Below are 20,240 nucleotides of genomic sequence, written 5' to 3'. Positions count from 1 at the left end.
CCACATAGAGTTCGATGTCCTCTTAGAGCCCCCACACATAGCATACTGCCCCCTTAGCACCACAATGCACAGTATGTTGCCCCTTTAGTGTCTACACACAGTATGTTGCCTCCTCCGTGCCTTTCCACATAGTACAGTATACTGCCCTCTTAATGCCCTCACATACAGTATACTGCCTGCTTAGTGTCTGTATACATATTATACTGCCCTCTTTTAGAGTTGATTCGAATAGTATTCGAAACATAGTTTGCAGCACCGCACCTCCCATGAGGCGACGCTTCAGGCGGCGCTATGCCAGGGCCCTGGGGGGGGCGGCATTTTTGCTTACCTAAGCCAGTCCAGGACAAACTGTCCTGGACTGGCTTAGTGTCACCGTCTCTGCAGCCCGGCACAGGAAGCGAGCGGTGGATTGGGGAGGCCCTGTGGACACAGCGCTGCTCCAGCGGCCTCCGCTCACGCTCAGGCAGAGAGCAGGTCCTCTCCCTGCCTGCTCTCTGCCTGCTAATGCTGCTCCACCACGCCCCCCTTCGCTCTTCCCTGCCCCTTTCGCTCTGCCCCCTCCTCTCCGCTTTCTGTCATCCGCCTCGGGCGGCAAAAAAGGTAGGTTCACCCCTGATTCCTATGGGTGCGAGGAATACCTCGCTCCCATAGGAATGAATGGGAGCGGGCGAACAGCAAGGGGTTAAGCACTGGCAGCCAGCGCCGGCCTCTCCCATTCATTCCTATGGAGCGAGGTATTCCAAACTAAGTTTTGAATACTATTTGCTCATCTCTACTCCCTATAGATAGTTTACCAGCCCCTCAGTGGTTCTCGCACATACCTGTCACATAAGCATATAAGGCCCTGGCACTGCCATCATGGAGTGGCTATAGGAGCTGCTGCATGATCCAATGCCATGTGTGGGAACAAATTGGGCAAAGAGGTGGAGCGCACCATAATGGAGTGCACTCCTCTTCTATGTACACCATTGGGAATGTAGGTAAACTGAACTGAGCTTGTCGTCATTATTGCACGGGATCTTCTAGAAAAAGAAAAACTTCATACAAGGGTTGCGGTGGTCTCCACAAGGAGAAACGTTAGCGATAAGGAACGCGGGTTGCAGCAGAGAACATTTTCGATTGCCATTGCCATCCCGTTCTCCCCTATATAACATATAGACAGTATGATGGGTGGTCTGTTCATGGAAATACAAGAACAACTACAAACCCAGTGTCATTACTTACCGGGTGCACAAGGGAAACCTTTCAGTGTCGGGTTCACTTGAAGTTAATGTTATTTTTGTGTCTGGTTCCTGATATATCCTGTATGGTCCTCGGCCCTGCCGCACCTTTCATCAACAATCCGATGATATCATACTGTCTATCCAGCGGTGACCTGCGTATCTGAACTCACATAGAGGGGTGTTGACAGACTGTCTAAACTCCGGTGTCCTCCTTCCAGGTTTCAGCATTTTTGCGATCGGAGTGGCGGACGCAGACTACGCCGAGCTGGTGAACATTGGCAGCAAGCCCAGCGAGAGACACGTGTTCTTTGTCGACAACTTTGATGCCTTCAAGAAAATAGAAGATGAACTGATCACCTTTGTCTGCGAGACGGCAACAGCAAGTACGTAGCAAACCCCCATGCGTCATCCACTTGTATACAAATGTATAATACTGTGCAAAAGTTTCTGGCAGAATCAATATATTAAGGGACTTACAATTCTTCAGTAAACAGACATGTCAAGAGAAGCGACAGATTCTCTTTAAGCATTGATTTCCGTCCTTAGACTAAGCCGCTAGTGTTTGGTGGGGCCTAATATCCGGGAAAACCTCCAATCAGCAGAATGTATGGCCGGGTGAGGTGGCTATATGTCTTAGGTCTAATGCACATGACCGAGTGTGCGGGCTCAGGCTCTCCTCAGGGGGATCCAAGTCTCCATTCTGATCCGATGAATATAGAGCAGATTATATCCTATTCCGTGTCATCGGAACAGAATGGATCCAAAGTCCCATAGAAGTGAATGCATCACAGAAGGCACTTGGATGTCACTGTGAGTGTCATCCGGGTGTATTCAGCTGAAAAATCCCCCCCCCCCCCCTTCCCTCAGATTGCACACCCGGTCGTATGTATGGGACCTTAGATATCTGTCATCTGAACAATGATTGATCTGACAGATATTCCATCTGACCCCCTATTTATGCACACTTGGCTCGATTGAGCATGCATGTGCTCTTAGTAGGGTTATGGAGAATAAGCTGCTTCCAGTCACCTCTGTCATCAGCAGTGGCGTAACTAGGAATGGCGGGGCCCCGAGGCGAACATTTGACATGGCCCCCCCGACCGACACTGACGCCGAAGACCTCGACCGACCCCTCCTACGTATTCCTGCACGTTCTATTATGCCCCATAGTGACCCCTGCACACAGTATTATCCCCCATAGTGGCCCCTGCACACAGTATTATCCCCATAGTGGCCCCTGCACACAGTATTATCCCCATTAGTGGCCCCTGCACACAGTATTGTTCCCCATAGTGGCCCCTACACACAGTATTATCCCCCATAGTGGCCCCTGCACACAGTATTATATCCCATAGTGGCCCCTGCACACAGTATTATGCCCCATAGTGGCCCCTGCACACAGTATTAACCCCAATAGTGTCCCCTGCACACAGTATTATCCCCCATAGTGGCCCCTGCACACAGTATTATCCCCATAGTGGCCCCTGCACACAGTATTATCCCCATAGTGGCCCCTGCACACAGTATTATCCCCATTAGTGGCCCCTGCACACAGTATTGTTCCCCATAGTGGCCCCTACACACAGTATTATCCCCATTAGTGGCCCCTGCACACAGTATTATCCCCCATAGTGGCCCCTGCACACAGTATAATGCCCCATAGTGGCCCCTGCACACAGTATTATGTCCCACTGTGGACACCCATAAACAATTATTATACTCTAGGGTCTTTGCAGACTCCAGAGTATAATAATCAGAGACCCAGGGGGAGAAAAACATAAAAAAAACTCTGTTACTTACCTGTCTCCCGTCTCCTACGTTGTCAGCCTCCGAAGTAGTCCATCTTCAATGACGTCAGACGTCACATGACCCAGGACGCAGGCCGGGGTCATGAGACGTCAGACGACTAGGCCAAAGTTTGCACGGATCGTGGCCATCAACTTATCTCTCTTAAGAAAAGAGTCGGGGTACCTCCATACACATGAGATGGTGCCATAACTGGTGGGTTCGGCCATCATTTGTATATGCGTCCTCCCATATATACACCCTGCTGGTCTCATATACTGTACTTCTGTATTTTGCAGCTTGCCCATGGGCCTACATTCAAGGCAACAGTGTGTCAGGTACGTATGTCCCGTATATAAATTATTTCACAGACCGCTCAGGATAAGTCACTTCCATTCCTGACTTTGCTGACATTTTTCTTACCTTTCCATAGACATGTTTTACTCCTACATTGGTAAGACTGATCCGTGTGCTGCGACTGTAACTCTCATGTTTCACATATTAACCCTTTATTAGTCTGGCATTACAGGATAACTGTGTGTGTCTTATTCTAAAGCGTCTAATGGATATCTATATTGAATAAATCTCTAATAAATTACTATTTTTGTGCTGATTTTTAACCTTTTATGTCGTAAACTATACAGCAACACAACCCTCTATAAGATATCCGTCCCTAATGCACTCCTTTTCTGTGCATTATGGGACGATCCTAATTTCAGATATAGACGTAAAGAAAAAAAACGTAATGTGCAAGAGTAAAGCAAAGTATACAAAGGGTTAATTCGTTTTTCGATTGGCTAGACGGCGTAACAAGGGTCCTCTAGAGATCAGCTGATCATATAGTATCTGCTAAGACCCCCCGTGACCAGCTGTAAGCTGCAGGGAAATCATTCAACAAGTGTATGGTTTTCCTGCAGTGCCTCCGCAGGAGAAACTGAGCATTACATTATTGAATGAGCTATATCCTATGATACATGGCCATGCCAGGTTCTCCAAAGAGACTGTTGGTAGCCACAGTCTCTAAGAGCTACGAAGGGTGATGTCACATCTTATCTCCTCCCCCTCGCTGCGCAGAGCATGTCTAGGAAACTCTCCCCTAGACCTCGATGAGTCCGCTTCAGTCTATTGCTGCCTATGGCCGTAACTATGCTGTAAAGCGTATCACTAAATGCTGAGCAGAGGAGAAACTCTGGCAAGATGGCCGCCTCCATAAACATGTACAGAAAATATTATAAAAATAAAAATAAAAAAAAATTACAAAAAATAGAAAACAGATTAGATAAAAGTGATAAATCTGGTTTTAAAAAAATAAATTAGAAAAAGTTGTTGATACATTCCCTTTAAGAACTTGTTTTAATGTGTACTATTGATGCAATGATCTCATTCTATATAGGAGGTATATACATATCTGATCTTATACATTCACTCTGCAATTCCAGGGTTCAAAATGATGGAAATGTTCGGCTTGGTGGAGAAGGAATATGCGGCCATGGACGGGGTCTCGATGGAGCCGGGCACGTTCAATAACTTCCCGTGCTACAGAATCCATAAGGATGCGCTAGTATCCCAACCTACCAAGTATGTAGATTTACAGAGCCTTTAGCAACTCCCTTTTAGCCCCTCCCTTCCTTCTAACCCCTCCCACCACAGTCGGGTATCCCCTTACCCGACTCCTTACTGTATATAGTCCATAGACAAAGTATGTACCCCCCCACAAAAAACTTTAACGCCGTGTTCTCTGTATTTCAGACACATTCATCCAGAGGGACTTCCAACAGATTACACTGTGTCCTTCCTTTTCCGAATTCTTCCCGACACCCCTAAAGAACCATTTGCACTCTGGGAAATCTTAAATAAAGAGTACGAGCCTCTGGTCGGTGTCATACTTGACAGTAAGTTCACTTTGATCCTTAAAGGAGGCGTACAAGATGGTTGATCTTTTTTATGTATACAGCTCTTGTGCTGACCAGCCATGTTTTATTACACCTGTAGAGGGAGTACAGCAACACGTGACTGAATTTGAATTGTAGTCTGTTACAATGGAGACACATAGGCCTGTATGTGAACTGTATACAAGAATAGCAGGATTTTTCTAATGATTTGGACTGCTCTATGTGAGAGATATTCAATAATGGGACGGCTGGGGGGGGTAAATTCTTTGGATGTAAGTATATACATATATATGACACTTACATGACACTGGTTTCCTTACAGACAATGGAAAGACGTTGACCTACTTCAACTATGACAGTAAGGGACAGTTCCAGACCATTACCTTTGAAGGGCCGGAGGTCAGGAGGATTTTCCATGGCAGTTTCCACAAGGTCAGTGATATTTTACTATACTTATGTCAGTAAAAGGTTCTGCGTATTCCCGAAAATATTGGGGCAACTTCTGGGCCCAATGCAGACTCTGCAGCGGGGTCCCCAATTAGCGTACCCCTTTATAGTAACGGTCTCTGATATGGGCTTATGGCTCAGGCTGCAGGGGGTGGCTGCAACTTCAACCTCTGCACCCCATATACCTCTGCACCCCATATACCTCTGCACCCCATATACCTCTGCACCCCATATACCTCTGCACCCCATATACCTCTGCACTCCATATACCTGTGCACCCCATATACCTGTGCACCCCATATACCTCTGCACCCCTATATACCTCTGTACCCCATATACCTCTGCACCCCATATACCTCTGCACCCCTATATACCTCTGCACCCCATATACCTCTGCACCCCTATATACGTCTGTACCCCATATACCTCTGCACCCCATATACCTCTGCACTCCATATACCTCTGCACCCCATATACCTCTGCACCCCATATACCTTTGCACCCCTATATACCTCTGTACCCCATATACCTCTGCACCCCATATACCTCTGCACCCCTATATACCTCTGCACCCCATATACCTCTGCACCCCATATACCTCTGCACTCCATATACCTCTGCACCCCATATACCTCTGCACCCCATATACCTTTGCACCCCTATATACCTCTGCATAAACGTGCTTATCTCAATATGGTCAAGTCCTAAACTTCAATATGGCTGATTAAAGGGGTTATCCAGGATCAGAAAACATGGCGGCTTTCTTCTTCTCAGGAAGTGACATCACATCTGTTGGTCACATGACGATGGTACAGCTCAATCTCATTCAAATAAAAGGGACTGAGCTGCAGCATGACCGTGTGATCAATGAACGTGATTAGAGATGAGCGAACACTAAAATGTTCGAGGTTCGAAATTCGATTCGAACAGCCGCTCACTGTTCGAGTGTTCGAATGGGTTTCGAACCCCATTATAGTCTATGGGGAACATAAACTCGTTAAGGGGGAAACCCAAATTCGTGTCTGGAGGGTCACCAAGTCCACTATGACACCCCAGGAAATGATACCAACACCCTGGAATGACACTGGGACAGCAGGGGAAGCATGTCTGGGGGCATAAAAGTCACTTTATTTCATGGAAATCCCTGTCAGTTTGCGATTTTCGCAAGCTAACTTTTCCCCATAGAAATGCATTGGCCAGTGCTGATTGGCCAGAGTACGGAACTCGACCAATCAGCGCTGGCTCTGCTGGAGGAGGCGGAGTCTAAGATCGCTCCACACCAGTCTCCATTCAGGTCCGACCTTAGACTCCGCCTCCTCCGGCAGAGCCAGCGCTGATTGGCCGAAGGCTGGCCAATGCATTCCTATGCGAATGCAGACTTAGCAGTGCTGAGTCAGTTTTGCTCAACTACACATCTGATGCACACTCGGCACTGCTACATCAGATGTAGCAATCTGATGTAGCAGAGCCGAGGGTGCACTAGAACCCCTGTGCAAACTCAGTTCACGCTAATAGAATGCATTGGCCAGCGCTGATTGGCCAATGCATTCTATTAGCCCGATGAAGTAGAGCTGAATGTGTGTGCTAAGCACACACATTCAGCACTGCTTCATCAAGCCAATACAATGCATTAGCCAGTGCTGATTGGCCAGAGTACGGAATTCGGCCAATCAGCGCTGGCTCTGCTGGAGGAGGCGGAGTCTAAGGTCGGACCTGAATGGAGACTGGTGTGGAGCGATCTTAGACTCCGCCTCCTCCAGCAGAGCCAGCGCTGATTGGCCGAATTCCGTACTCTGGCCAATCAGCACTGGCTAATGCATTGTATTGGCGTGATGAAGCAGTGCTGAATGTGTGTGCTTAGCACACACATTCAGCTCTACTTCAACGGGCTAATAGAATGCATTGGCCAATCAGCGCTGGCCAATGCATTCTATTAGCGTGAACTGAGTTTGCACAGGGGTTCTAGTGCACCCTCGGCTCTGCTACATCAGATTGCTACATCTGATGTAGCAGTGCCGAGTGTGCATCAGATGTGTAGTTGAGCAAAACTGACTCAGCACTGCTAAGTCTCTGCATTCGCATAGGAATGCATTGGCCAGCCTTCGGCCAATCAGCGCTGGCTCTGCCGGAGGAGGCGGAGTCTAAGGTCGGACCTGAATGGAGACTGGTGTGGAGCGATCTTAGACTCCGCCTCCTCCAGCAGAGCCAGCGCTGATTGGTCGAGTTCCGTACTCTGGCCAATCAGCGCTGGCCAATGCATTCTATTAGCCCGATGAAGTAGAGCTGAATGTGTGTGCTTAGCACACACATTCAGCTCTACTTCATCAGGCTAATAGAATACATTGGCCAATCAGCGCTGGCCAATGCATTCTATTAGCTTGATGAAGCAGAGTGTGCACAAGGGTTCAAGCGCACCCTCGGCTCTGATGTAGCAGAGCTGAGGGTGCACAAGGGTTCAAGTGCACCCTCGGCTCTCCTACATCAGAGCCGAGGGTGCGCTTGAACCCTTGTGCACACTCTGCTTCATCAAGCTAATAGAATGCATTGGCCAGCACTGATTGGCCAGAGTACGGAATTCGGCCAATCAGCGCTGGCCAATGCATCCCTATGGGAAAAAGTTTATCTCACAAAAATCACAATTACACACCCGATAGAGCCCCAAAAAGTTATTTTTAATAACATTCCCCCCTAAATAAAGGTTATCCCTAGCTATCCCTGCCTGTACAGCTATCCCTGTCTCATAGTCACAAAGTTCACATTCTCATATGACCCGGATTTGAAATCCACTATTCGTCTAAAATGGAGGTCACCTGATTTCGGCAGCCAATGACTTTTTCCAATTTTTTTCAATGCCCCCAGTGTCGTAGTTCCTGTCCCACCTCCCCTGCGCTGTTATTGGTGCAAAAAAGGCGCCAGGGAAGGTGGGAGGGGAATCGAATTTTGGCGCACTTTACCACGTGGTGTTCGATTCGATTCGAACATGGCGAACACCCTGATATCCGATCGAACATGTGTTCGATAGAACACTGTTCGCTCATCTCTAAACGTGATGTCACTTCCTGAAAAGAGGAAAGCAGCCATGTTTTCTAATCCTTGACAACCCCTTTAAATAACCCTTTTAAAGGGTTGCTCCTACAACTGTTCTTTGGCCAACACCTATTCCGCCCATGCACATGCACACTCAGACCCAACTGCTCAATACTTCTCTGCCCTGATATACATCAGGGAAAAGCTGGGAGAAACCTCGTACACAAGATGGTTGTCGGTCATCTAACGTGAATGGCCAGCTTTACATATTGATGTCACGGATTCCATGCTGGTCTTCACATTTCAGTTTTTGACTATGCTACTCTTACCAGTAGAAGTTTAGTCTTATGTAAGTGAAGGATGGAGGGACCATAAGAATGTATATTTAAAGGGATTGTATAGGATTATAAAACATGGCTGCTTTTGTTTTTAAGGAATAGCGCCACACCTGTTGACAGGTTATGTCTGGTATTGCAGCTAAGATCCATTGTGGCACTACTCCTCAAAGAAAACCGCCATGTTTTTTGAATCCTGTACAAATTCCTTTAATATTTCTATATTGGTGTTTTTTTGTAAACTTTTCCTAGAAGATGGATCCTGGCCACAGAGTATTCTGCAGTCCAAAAAATCGCAAGCTAGCAAACACATCTAGTGCCTCTTATGTGCTGATGGACCACAAATTCAGCTGTTAGATCAAATATACACTATTTACATGAAGATAATCTGCACCAAAATCTGCATGTCTCTGCACAGAAATCTCAAGCTTTTAGTGCTGGTTTTGATATGCAGATTTTCTCGTGGCCTCCTTTTCCTTCTTCAGCCTTCAATGGGCCTTGTGCACCACACATCAGATTGCAATGATGTAATGTGTGGCCTTCAGAGGGTGCACTGGAGGCTGAAGAGGAGGTTGTGAGCAGGAGCACGGATAGGTAAGTTAATAGGGGCCTCTGCTGTTTATTAAAAAAGAAGTTGTGATCCAGCAGGGCCCCCTAAAGGCAACGGGCCCACTGGTGCATTCACCGGTATACTAAAGAGCCAGTCCGAGCCTGTTGTGGTCAACAATGCTAGCAGGCTACATATTATTGATTTTATAACACAGGCTGCGGGTTGGTGGAAATTTCAACATGGGCCGCCATTGGCTCCTTTAGACATGCCTGCCCTAAAGCCTCCTTGGCCATCAAAAAGTGCAAGGTCCTTTTGCAGCATAAATATATGCCATCATTTATCTTATAGGTACACATAGTAATAACCAAGACGATGTCTAAACTGGTCATCGACTGCAAGCAAGTGGGCGAGAAGCCGATCAATGGAGCTGGAAATATCACAGTCGACGGTGTGGAAGTCCTCGGAAGAATGGTCCGTTCTAGAGGCCAGAGGGACAACTCTGCTCCGGTACGTGCAATGAGAGCGACACACTGTAACACTTCCACGATTAACCCATAGACATAGTGAACCCTTCCCAGACAATGGGCCATTCACCACTAAACCCACTCCAGAAATTCCTGCGGTACGTGTTATCCTGTTAGGCAATAAATTTACATTTATTACATTATTCCATTGTCCCACCGCAGTATGGAGATAATGTGTTAACGCAAACACAGCGAACACCAGATAGTAAAAATAATTGGTTATTGGAGATCGGCCTGGAGACAAAAAGAGCCTTATACGTAATGGCTGCTACGTGAATAACCCTACCCCACTCACAATGAGACGGGAATTCAGAGACGGGACTGTGTGGCTGCAGTCCAACAAGGCGTCAATGGAACGGGGCCCGCTCCATAATGGACTCCATTGTTTAGGAGACGGAAAGGATGTCTTGTGCTTTTTTTGTGAATGTCTTACAAATTTTATTGGTTTATCGGCTGCCCACATACCGAAGCATCCTTAGGATGGAAATGGCTGAGGGATTTGTAGACGTTCTCTTTACGTCCATTAGTTAACCCAATAATCCCAGAACTCTGCACCCAAGGACTCATATACAATGCCCTTTACCAGTCCAGACCTAGCGTTTTAGGATTGCAATAGTGGTGACTATGGCTAGATGCTTTTCAACCAATGGTGCAATGTCTACACTGCGGTTATCCAGTACCTAGATCCCTGGGATCCAGTACTGTGGTGACTACTCTACGCTAAATCCATAGTGTCCACTAGTTCAGTTTTTATGCCCAATGGTCACCCAAGGCTGGACTTTGTACCACTAAATAGTAATGTGAAATTGGGCCATGGGTGACCAAGTTCTTTTGACAATAGTAATTATTGTCCTTCCATGGTGATCTAGAAGATCATCCTCCATCCTTAGTAATCTGGTGTGCCATCCATCACTAGGGATCCCACGGTATTGTAGATTGCTGACAGTCTGGTGTTGTTGATTGATCCTTGGTCATCCAGTGGGTTATGGTAGATCTCTGATGCTTTGGTGTTTAGGGTCGATTCATCGTGATGCATTTATTTACGGTAGATTGCTGACAGTCCTTACAGCTGTAATATCAGTACATAAACCAGTCATCTCAATGTATGTAATATAAGTGTGATGTCTGATCTGTATTCTGTGTTTTTCCGTTTAGTTCCAGCTCCAGATGTTTGATATTGTCTGTGCATCTTCTTGGGCCAGTCGAGATAAATGCTGTGAACTTCCCGCAATGGTGAGAACCCTTATTCTACTGACTCTACATTGTTCTTAATCTGAATACAATCCATAATTTCTAGATATAATCTACATAAAAAGTAAGGTATTACATTACTTATCCTGTACTGATCCTGAGTTACATCCTGTATTATACTCCAGAGCTGCACTCACTATTCTGCTGGTGCAGTCACTGTGTACATACATTACATTACTTATCCTGTATTATACTCCAGAGCTGCACTCACTATTCTGCTGGTACAGTCACTGTGTACATACATTACATTACTTATCCTGTATTATACTCCAGAGCTGCACTCACTATTCTGCTGGTACAGTCACTGTGTACATACATTACATTACTTATCCTGTATTATACTCCAGAGCTGCGCTCACTATTCTGCTGGTATAGTCACTGTGTACATACATTACATTACTTATCCTTTATTATACTCCAGAGCTGTGCTCACTATTCTGCTGGTACAGTCACTGTGTAAATACATTACATTACTTATCCTGTATTATACTCCAGAGCTGCGCTCACTATTCTGCTGGTACAGTCACTGTGTACATTACATTACTTATCCTGTATTATACTCCAGAGCTGCAGCCACTATTCTGCTGGTACAGTCACTGTGTACATACATTACATTACTTATCCTGTATTATACTCCAGAGCTGCAGCCACTATTCTGCTGGTACAGTCACTGTGTACATACATTACATTACTTATCCTGTATTATACTCCAGAGCTGCGCTCACTATTCTGCTGGTACAGGCACTGTGCACATACATTACATTACTTATCCTGTATTATACTCCAGAGCTGCGCTCACTATTCTGCTGGTGCAGTCACTGTGTACATACATTACATTACTTATCCTGTATTATACTCCAGAGCTGTGCTCACTATTCTGCTGGTACAGGCACTGTGCACATACATTACTGATCCTGAGTTACATTCTGTATTATACTCCAGAGCTGCACTTCCCAGTATGCAAATCACTTAGAATGGATTTGCACAACTTTGTATGCATTAGTGTTTATAGGTGGTCAGTGTTAGCACTGGTGGACGTGCACTTACAATTTTTCCATTGCATTTGAGTTGTGTATGTATTAACTTTAGGCTATTATTCCCCTTTCAAGTGTTCCTGCAGCTATGAACTATAGTGAGTGACTTATAGATGCCAGTGCCAGGTTTTCCACCAATGGCACATCAGCTGGCTCGATATTTCATCACTGAGGGACTGACCTCTGCCATATATCACATTGCCGTGCCCTCCATCCTCTGCCATATATCACATTGCCCTGTCCTCCATCCTCTGCTATATATCACATTGCCCTGCCCTCCATCCTCTGCCATATATCACATTGCCCTGCCCTCCATCCTCTGCCATATATCACATTGCCCTGTCCTCCATCCTCTGCCATATATCACATTGCCCTGTCCTCCATCCTCTGCCATATATCACATTGCCCTTCTCTCCATCCTCTGCCATATATCACATTGCCCTGCTCTCCATCCTCTGCTATATATCACATTGCCCTGCCCTCCATCCTCTGCTATATATCACATTGCCCTGCCCTCCATCCTCTGCTGTATATCACATTGCCCTGCCCTCCATCCTCTGCTATATATCACATTGCCCTGCCCTCCATCCTCTGCCATATATCACATTGACCTGCCCTCCATCCTCTGCTATATATCACATTGACCTGCCCTCTATCCTCTGCCATATATCACATTACCCTGCTCTCCATCCTCTGCTATATATCACATTGCCCTGCCCTCCATCCTCTGCTATATATCACATTGCCCTGCCCTCCATCCTCTGCCATATATCACATTGCCCTGCCCTCCATCCTCTGCCATATATCACATTGCCCTGCCCTCCATCCTCTGCCATATATCACATTGACCTGCCCTCCATCCTCTGCTATATATCACATTGACCTGCCCTCTATCCTCTGCCATATATCACATTACCCTGCTCTCCATCCTCTGCTATATATCACATTGCCCTGCCCTCCATCCTCTGCCATATATCACATTGCCCTGCCCTCCATCCTCTGCTATATATCACATTGCCCTGCCCTCCATCCTCTGCCATATATCACATTGCCCTGCCCTCCATCCTCTGCCATATATCACATTGCCCTGCCCTCCATCCTCTGCTATATATCACATTGCCCTTCTCTCCATCCTCTGCTATATATCACATTGCCATGCCCTCCATCCTCTGCCATATATCACATTGATCTGCCCTCCATCTTCTGCCATATATCACATTGCCCTGCCCTCCATCCTCTGCTATATATCACATTGCCATGCCCTCCATCCTCTGCCATATATCACATTGATCTGCCCTCCATCTTCTGCCATATATCACATTGCCCTGCCCTCTATCCTCTGCCATATATCACATTGACCTTCTCTCCATCCTCTGCCATATATCACATTGCCCTTCTCTCCATCCTCTGCCATATATCACATTGCCCTGCCCTCCATCCTCTGCTATATATCACATTGACCTGCCCTCCATCCTCTGCCATATATCACATTGCCCTGCCCTCCATCCTCTGCCATATATCACATTGCCCTGCCCTCCATCCTCTGCTATATATCACATTGCCATGCCCTCCATCCTCTGCCATATATCACATTGATCTGCCCTCCATCTTCTGCCATATATCACATTGACCTGCCCTCTATCCTCTGCCATATATCACATTGACCTTCTCTCCATCCTCTGCCATATATCACATTGCCCTTCTCTCCATCCTCTGCCATATATCACATTGCCCTGCCCTCCATCCTCTGCTATATATCACATTGACCTGCCCTCCATCCTCTGCCATATATCACATTGCCCTGCCCTCCATCCTCTGCCATATATCACATTGCCCTGCCCTCCATCCTCTGCTATATATCACATTGCCATGCCCTCCATCCTCTGCCATATATCACATTGATCTGCCCTCCATCTTCTGCCATATATCACATTGACCTGCCCTCTATCCTCTGCCATATATCACATTGACCTTCTCTCCATCCTCTGCCATATATCACATTGCCCTTCTCTCCATCCTCTGCCATATATCACATTGCCCTGCCCTCCATCCTCTGCTATATATCACATTGACCTGCCCTCCATCCTCTGCCATATATCACATTGCCCTGCCCTCCATCCTCTGCCATATATCACATTGACCTGCCCTCTATCCTCTGCCATATATCACATTGACCTGCCCTCTATCCTCTGCCATATATCACATTGCCCTGCCCTCCATCCTCTGCCATATATCACATTGCCATGCCCTCCATCCTCTGCCATATATCACATTGCCCTGCCCTCCATCCTCTGCCATATATCACATTGACCTGCCCTCTATCCTCTGCGATATATCACATTGACCTGCCCTCCATCCTCTGCCATATATCACATTGACCTGCCCTCTATCCTCTGCCATATATCACATTGACCTGCCCTCTATCCTCTGCCATATATCTCATTGCCCTGCCCTCCATCCTCTGCCATATATCACATTGCCCTGCCCTCCATCCTCTGCTATATATCACATTGACTTGCCCTCCATCCTCTGCCATATATCACATTGCCCTGCCCTCCATCCTCTGCCATATATCACATTGACCTGCCCTCTATCCTCTGCCATATATCACATTGCCCTGCCCTCCATCCTCTGCCATATATCACATTGCCCTGCCCTCCATCCTCTGCTATATATCACATTGTCCTGCTCTCCATCCTCTGCTATATATCACATTGACATTTTCCATATTTTTGCAGCAGAGATTTTACAGACTTGTTTCTCTTCCAGAGAGATGAGGCCACCTGCCCGCCTCTTCCGAATGCCTGCACCTGCTCCCAGGAGAGTAAAGGGTCACCTGGACCTCCTGGATCTCCGGTAAGAAGCCATATGGACTTTCACAGTCTCACTTCTGTAATGTCAGGACTTGTTTAGTTCTGGATCTGTGATGTTTGTGGAGGGTCAATGGACTGACTAATGCTGTTTGTACACCTGGAGCGTAGACCTCGCCGCTGTGTATACTCAGCTGGATCCCTTGTCTGTCTCATGTCAGGCACAGCTAGAAGTATCTGACAAGTATGGAAAATAACGTGCAATTATACAATAGAAGCCATCTACCATGTATACCAAGGAACTGGGCAGGGGACCGACTGGCTCCAACCAAGGGGTGCTCATAGTACTGTAGACCACTGTAGAGTTCTGGAGTCTTCATGACGACTCAATCCATGACTGATAATTCAGTATTTGCGTCTCATAACTCATTTCTGTTATATACGATACAAGTCCCCCTGCTGGTCAGGAGTGTGGATGTCCTGACTAAGAAGATGGAGCACCTACAGACCGGACCTCAATCCAAGAGCGCACCTCCTTCTCCTGCCAAGTCCCCGCCAGAGCCTTCTAGGGGGACCGCCCGCAGACAACTGACATTTTCCTGAGCTGAGAAACTGAAGAGACCTGTCTGTAGATACTGCCATAAATATGGACATACAGAGTCTTGGGGCTGGCAGTTAAATGGGCTTCCCCTGAGGCCAAAGACCGCCCCTCAGGAGGAAGACCAGTAGGTGCACTCAAGACAAGCCCTTCACCCAAATATAAGGGCCCCCGTCTCGAAGTCACCATCCATATTGATGGGGTGCCACTGACTGCCCTACTAGACACTGGTTCCCAAGTTGCCACCTTCACTGAATTTTGGGGAGACGACAGACTGGTCCACCTCCGTAAGGCTCCACCTTCCCCCCATAAGTAATGCTGTAACCTGTGGGTGAAAGGGGGGGGCACTATTACTGTAATAGTTCTCCATTGTGTTGTTTGTGGTGGTGCGGCCCCTTTAGCAGCGACTCTTTGGCGCCATTGCTATAATCCGTCCCTGTCAGTCACAACTGTTGTTTTACCCTCAGCACTTTCACATTTCCTCATTATATGTATAGGGCCTATATTCGGGGGCCCAATCTCATGACGGGGGGACACCACCGAGATGTAACGTGCGCAGTATTCTGCTCCTGTGGGTGCCAAATTTCACCCAAATTGGGCGAGAACTGTAGATTTGTATAGAGCGGACTACTACAGAATTTGAGTTTTATATACTGTATATAGATATATTATTTATGTGTTGTTTATCCTTTTTCCTTATTTAGGGCCCCTCCGGTATGCGAGGCCCCCAAGGATCTCCAGGAGAAAAAGGTCCAGCTGTAAGTTTACATATTTTACAATGTGATGGTTTTACCTCCACTTTAAGGCTAGGTTCACACTTGCGATGGGCTATAAAGGGGTCTTTCAGATCCATATTTGCCCTTCCCTTATGGGGTAACGTCCATGTCCCACAAGATATAATGTCACCCATACACTATAGTGTCCCATAAATGCCTCCAGGTCCCACACACTATAGCAGTTCTTAGACTCCACGCCACTTCTTTGGTCCTGGCCCCGATGTCAGAGAGATGCCGGTGCGCCGAAGGGGTGGGGAGTCCTTAAAGTGGTAAGTACTGTGAATGGAAAACACCCCTTGTATATGACTCTGTATATTGGATTTCCTACCGATCCTATATAATAATGTCTCACTCAACGTAATTGGAGGCCATAAAAGGAACACTCCAAATAATACTGCTATTTTTGGCAAAATGGCTTCATCTTGCTCTAGATCGAAGTCTAGGTTTAAGATCATGGGATATCCATACCCTATGTATTGCTATATACGTTAGACATCATACAGAATATCTGTGTAATTTTATGTTAATTGGAGAATCCGCCATCTTAATCGTAAATCTTATTTTATGTCTTTGGCCAAGGTAAAAATTTGGGTCTTCCTGCAGGAGCTGGGTCCTGGTCCCACAATGACAGAGGGAGACAATAATACAATTTCTTCAATAGGCTGATGCCTAAAATATGTTTTCTCCTACAGGGACCAGAAGGACCTCGAGGTCCAATAGGTACACCAGGACTCCAAGGACCACCAGGACCACAAGGGCCAAATGGCCATTCTATCCAAGGACCACCAGTAAGAGTCTATTTCTTTACATTGAGACTAATATAACAGGCTGTCCTTAGTATCAATGTCTGCCGGGTGTCTGCATTGGCCAAAGACCCCTTCAAAAATCTTCAAGTGACCCAATGGTCTACACATGTCCATACTAAACCATTTACAAGATATTGCCGTGTCCATCAATATGAATGATGTCATTGGACACATGTCTGATGAGGTCCCTAGTGGACAGGGCGCAGTACTACATCCCTAGCTTGTACTGACACGGTCAGCAGAAAGATATAAATAACCAAAAAAGTCACCAAAAAATCAAAGGTCCTCTAAAGAGAGATAAAACAGACCTGATACTGACATCACAGCGTGTAGAAAACTGCCAGACTGATCTTCTTAAAGTTAATGTCCTTCCTTAAATATTTTGTTCTTTTTTTCCTATAAATAGATCCAAAATTCAGAAAGAGTTAGTTATTTTTCATATATTGTTGTGGTCTTAGTTCCATGGTTCTGAGCCAGAGCTCCAAATCCCCAAAACATTCAACTATATAATTCTGGTTGCCTAATACCACCACTAGGGGGAGCTGAGAAGATTACTGTATACATAGTACCAAATCAGTACACGGTTAGTTTATAGCACCTGCTAGTGGCAGGTTCAGGCATCATCATTATATCTAGTAACCCCTTCCCACATCACAACATACTTGGACAGTACAGCACCATTATTAAACCGCTGATAGTGATAGGTTTTTTTTTTTTTTTTTTATAATTTTCTCTGCAACTATATATAATTTAATAAAAACCTATACCCTGCAATTTTCCCTCTGGCCACTAAGCCTAATAATAGACTGGTACATGCCAATTCTATAGGGGTTTTCTTTTCAGCAGTCACCTCAATTACAACACAGACAGGATAACAATAGACGATAACACCTCTATAGATAACACCATTGAGCTGTCATTGCATTCACTCTGGCATGCATGAAGTCACAGCCTATCTGCTCCCTCATTCCGTACAGAGCATGTCTAGAAATCTCAATAAGTCATCTCCAGACGATTGCCGCCTATGGCTATGACTATGCTGTAAAGTATATCACTAAATGCTGTTAACAGAGTAGAGGAGAAGCTCAGGCAAGATGGCCGCCTCGATAATCACATACAATAAGAAAATAAAAATAGATTAGAAAAAAATGTAAAAAAAATTGTGATAAAATCCCTTCCAGTGCATATGACTGTATTGAAACTGGTGCATAAGACAACGTATTTTGTCATATTTTTAGGGACCTCCTGGAGGTAAAGGTGAAAAGGGAGAAAGTGGACCCCAAGGAGTGCAGGTAATATACTAATATATTTATAATGTGAACTATTCAGCCTGTCATAGTATACTAGATCAGGCCACTATGTTCACCTCTTCATTATTTGCTTTATTTACAGGGGCCCCCCGGACCACAAGGGGCACCTGGACGTGATGGAATTGAAGGACCACGGGTGAGATATATCCTCAAATTAGACAATAGGATGTGAATTCTAATCCTCAGGGGCGGTTCTATTGGGGGAGCTTTTTAAGCATGGGTGGGGCCAATCTAAAGTACCATGCAGTTCATAGTTGTAAGATTATTTTTATTTTTCACATGGTGAATCACATAAAAGAGAAGAATATTCTACACCCATGTATTCTGAATTTGACTGTTCAGGGCCACGCTTTACCTAGTCATTGCCCCTCCCTCTATAAAGCCTTTGTTACCTGTGACTATTTTTGATTCTTGTTGGTTTTGCTCTATAACACACGGGATATGCTCACCTTACAAACGCTTGTGCCAAGTCTTGCCATGATGATTTACGGTGTATCCAGCCATCCTATCGGCGTTGTATGTAGAGCGTATGATACCCGACTGTTGATATTTGTTTCTTTGAAAATTTGCTAAATCCTCGCAGTCTGCCAAGCGGTCTTGTTTAGGGAGTATTCTAAACATATCAAGTTAATCCTCTTAAATTGTTAAACCCCGTGCCAAACCCATCAGATCAGGCAGGAATGTGCAAGGCATCGAGTTGTGAATGTTATTTCCTACTGTGTAAACAGTGCAATGTAAGACCGCCACATGGCACCTTCTGTTCTGTCTTAAAGGGATATGAAGCTTTAAAAAATTGAAGTGAAATCTAAAAAAAATCACCTATTAACATTTGTACCAATAGGGGGCAGTGCTAATATACTAAAATATTCAAGTCATTCATGTTGTTCAATGGATGAACAGCAACAATTGCATCCTATTTTTAGTGTTTTTTCACCCAGAAAGGTTGTCATGTCCCATCTACCTCTACTTTTCGTGGCAGTGAGCATAGGAGACAATTCATACTTGGATAAATGGAATATAAAATGATAAGGGGTGAGGTATATACTCCCTCACACTAGATTGTAACTAGTGATCCGCAGGGGTGGTCCTAATACTAGGCATCATAAGCGTGGGCGGAGACAGAGCACATCATGGAAGAAAGTTCTCATGTTTCTTCTCCCACTGCTCTTGGCAGCTTTTACAGAGTTTAAAACTTACCTGAAGGTCCCAATGAGCCCATGGGAAAGTTCATACCAGGGTAAATAGAATATAAAATGCAGAAGAAAGGATGAGGTGTATACCCACAGTACTAAATCACACTAGAATGTGACTAATAATCAGCAGGGGCGGGGGCCACACGGTGGCTCAGTGGTTAGCACTGCAGCCTTGCAGCGCTGGAGTCCTGGTGTTCAAATCCCACCAAGGGCAAAAAACCATCTGCAAGGAGTTTGTATGTTCTCCCCGTGTTTGCATGGATTTCCATCCCATATTCCAAAAAAAAAAGACATACTGATAGGGAAAAATGTACATTGTGAGCTCTATGGGGGGCTCGCAATCTACATTTAAAAAAAAATAATAATAATAATCAGCAGGGGCGGTTCTAATATTGGGCATCATAAGCATGGGTGGGGAAACAGATAGTTATGCTGTACCCTGACTCCTCATTTTGTTTATGTCCCAAAAATATAAATGGTACTGTATACTGGTCTCAACTCATTCATATTGATGAATGAATGGGCATCAAAAATTGCATCCTGTTTTTCGACCCAGAGAATGTGCTCCGAGCAGTTGTCATATCCCTTCCCCCACTGCTTTTGGCAGCCTTTTCAGTTAACATACCTTTGCTAGAGGTGGCAGTGAGCACAGGAAAAAGTTCATTCCGGGGTAAATGGA

The 20,240-nt window shown here is 45.7% G+C and overlaps 1 protein-coding gene across 3 annotated transcripts in view; it reads left to right on the top strand.

Annotated features, from left to right (window-relative positions):
- Window positions 1-20,240, top strand: part of COL14A1 (collagen type XIV alpha 1 chain) — a 129,553-nt gene that overhangs the window by 96,459 nt on the left and 12,854 nt on the right. For all 3 annotated transcript variants that reach the window (XM_075270138.1, XM_075270135.1, XM_075270137.1), the window contains 12 exons: window positions 1,442-1,606; window positions 3,308-3,346; window positions 4,448-4,586; window positions 4,758-4,900; window positions 5,223-5,332; window positions 9,608-9,766; window positions 10,939-11,016; window positions 14,838-14,924; window positions 16,181-16,234; window positions 16,945-17,040; window positions 18,297-18,350; window positions 18,451-18,504. In XM_075270138.1, the coding sequence (XP_075126239.1) occupies window positions 1,442-1,606; window positions 3,308-3,346; window positions 4,448-4,586; window positions 4,758-4,900; window positions 5,223-5,332; window positions 9,608-9,766; window positions 10,939-11,016; window positions 14,838-14,924; window positions 16,181-16,234; window positions 16,945-17,040; window positions 18,297-18,350; window positions 18,451-18,504 (1,178 nt within the window). The remainder of the gene's footprint in view (window positions 1-1,441; window positions 1,607-3,307; window positions 3,347-4,447; window positions 4,587-4,757; window positions 4,901-5,222; window positions 5,333-9,607; window positions 9,767-10,938; window positions 11,017-14,837; window positions 14,925-16,180; window positions 16,235-16,944; window positions 17,041-18,296; window positions 18,351-18,450; window positions 18,505-20,240) is intronic.

The sequence above is a fragment of the Leptodactylus fuscus genome, chromosome 4, assembly GCF_031893055.1.
Source record: "Leptodactylus fuscus isolate aLepFus1 chromosome 4, aLepFus1.hap2, whole genome shotgun sequence".
Taxonomy (NCBI): Eukaryota; Metazoa; Chordata; class Amphibia; order Anura; family Leptodactylidae; genus Leptodactylus; species Leptodactylus fuscus.
Note: the sequence above shows the minus strand (reverse complement) of the source record. Positions and strands in the feature narration are given on the sequence as shown.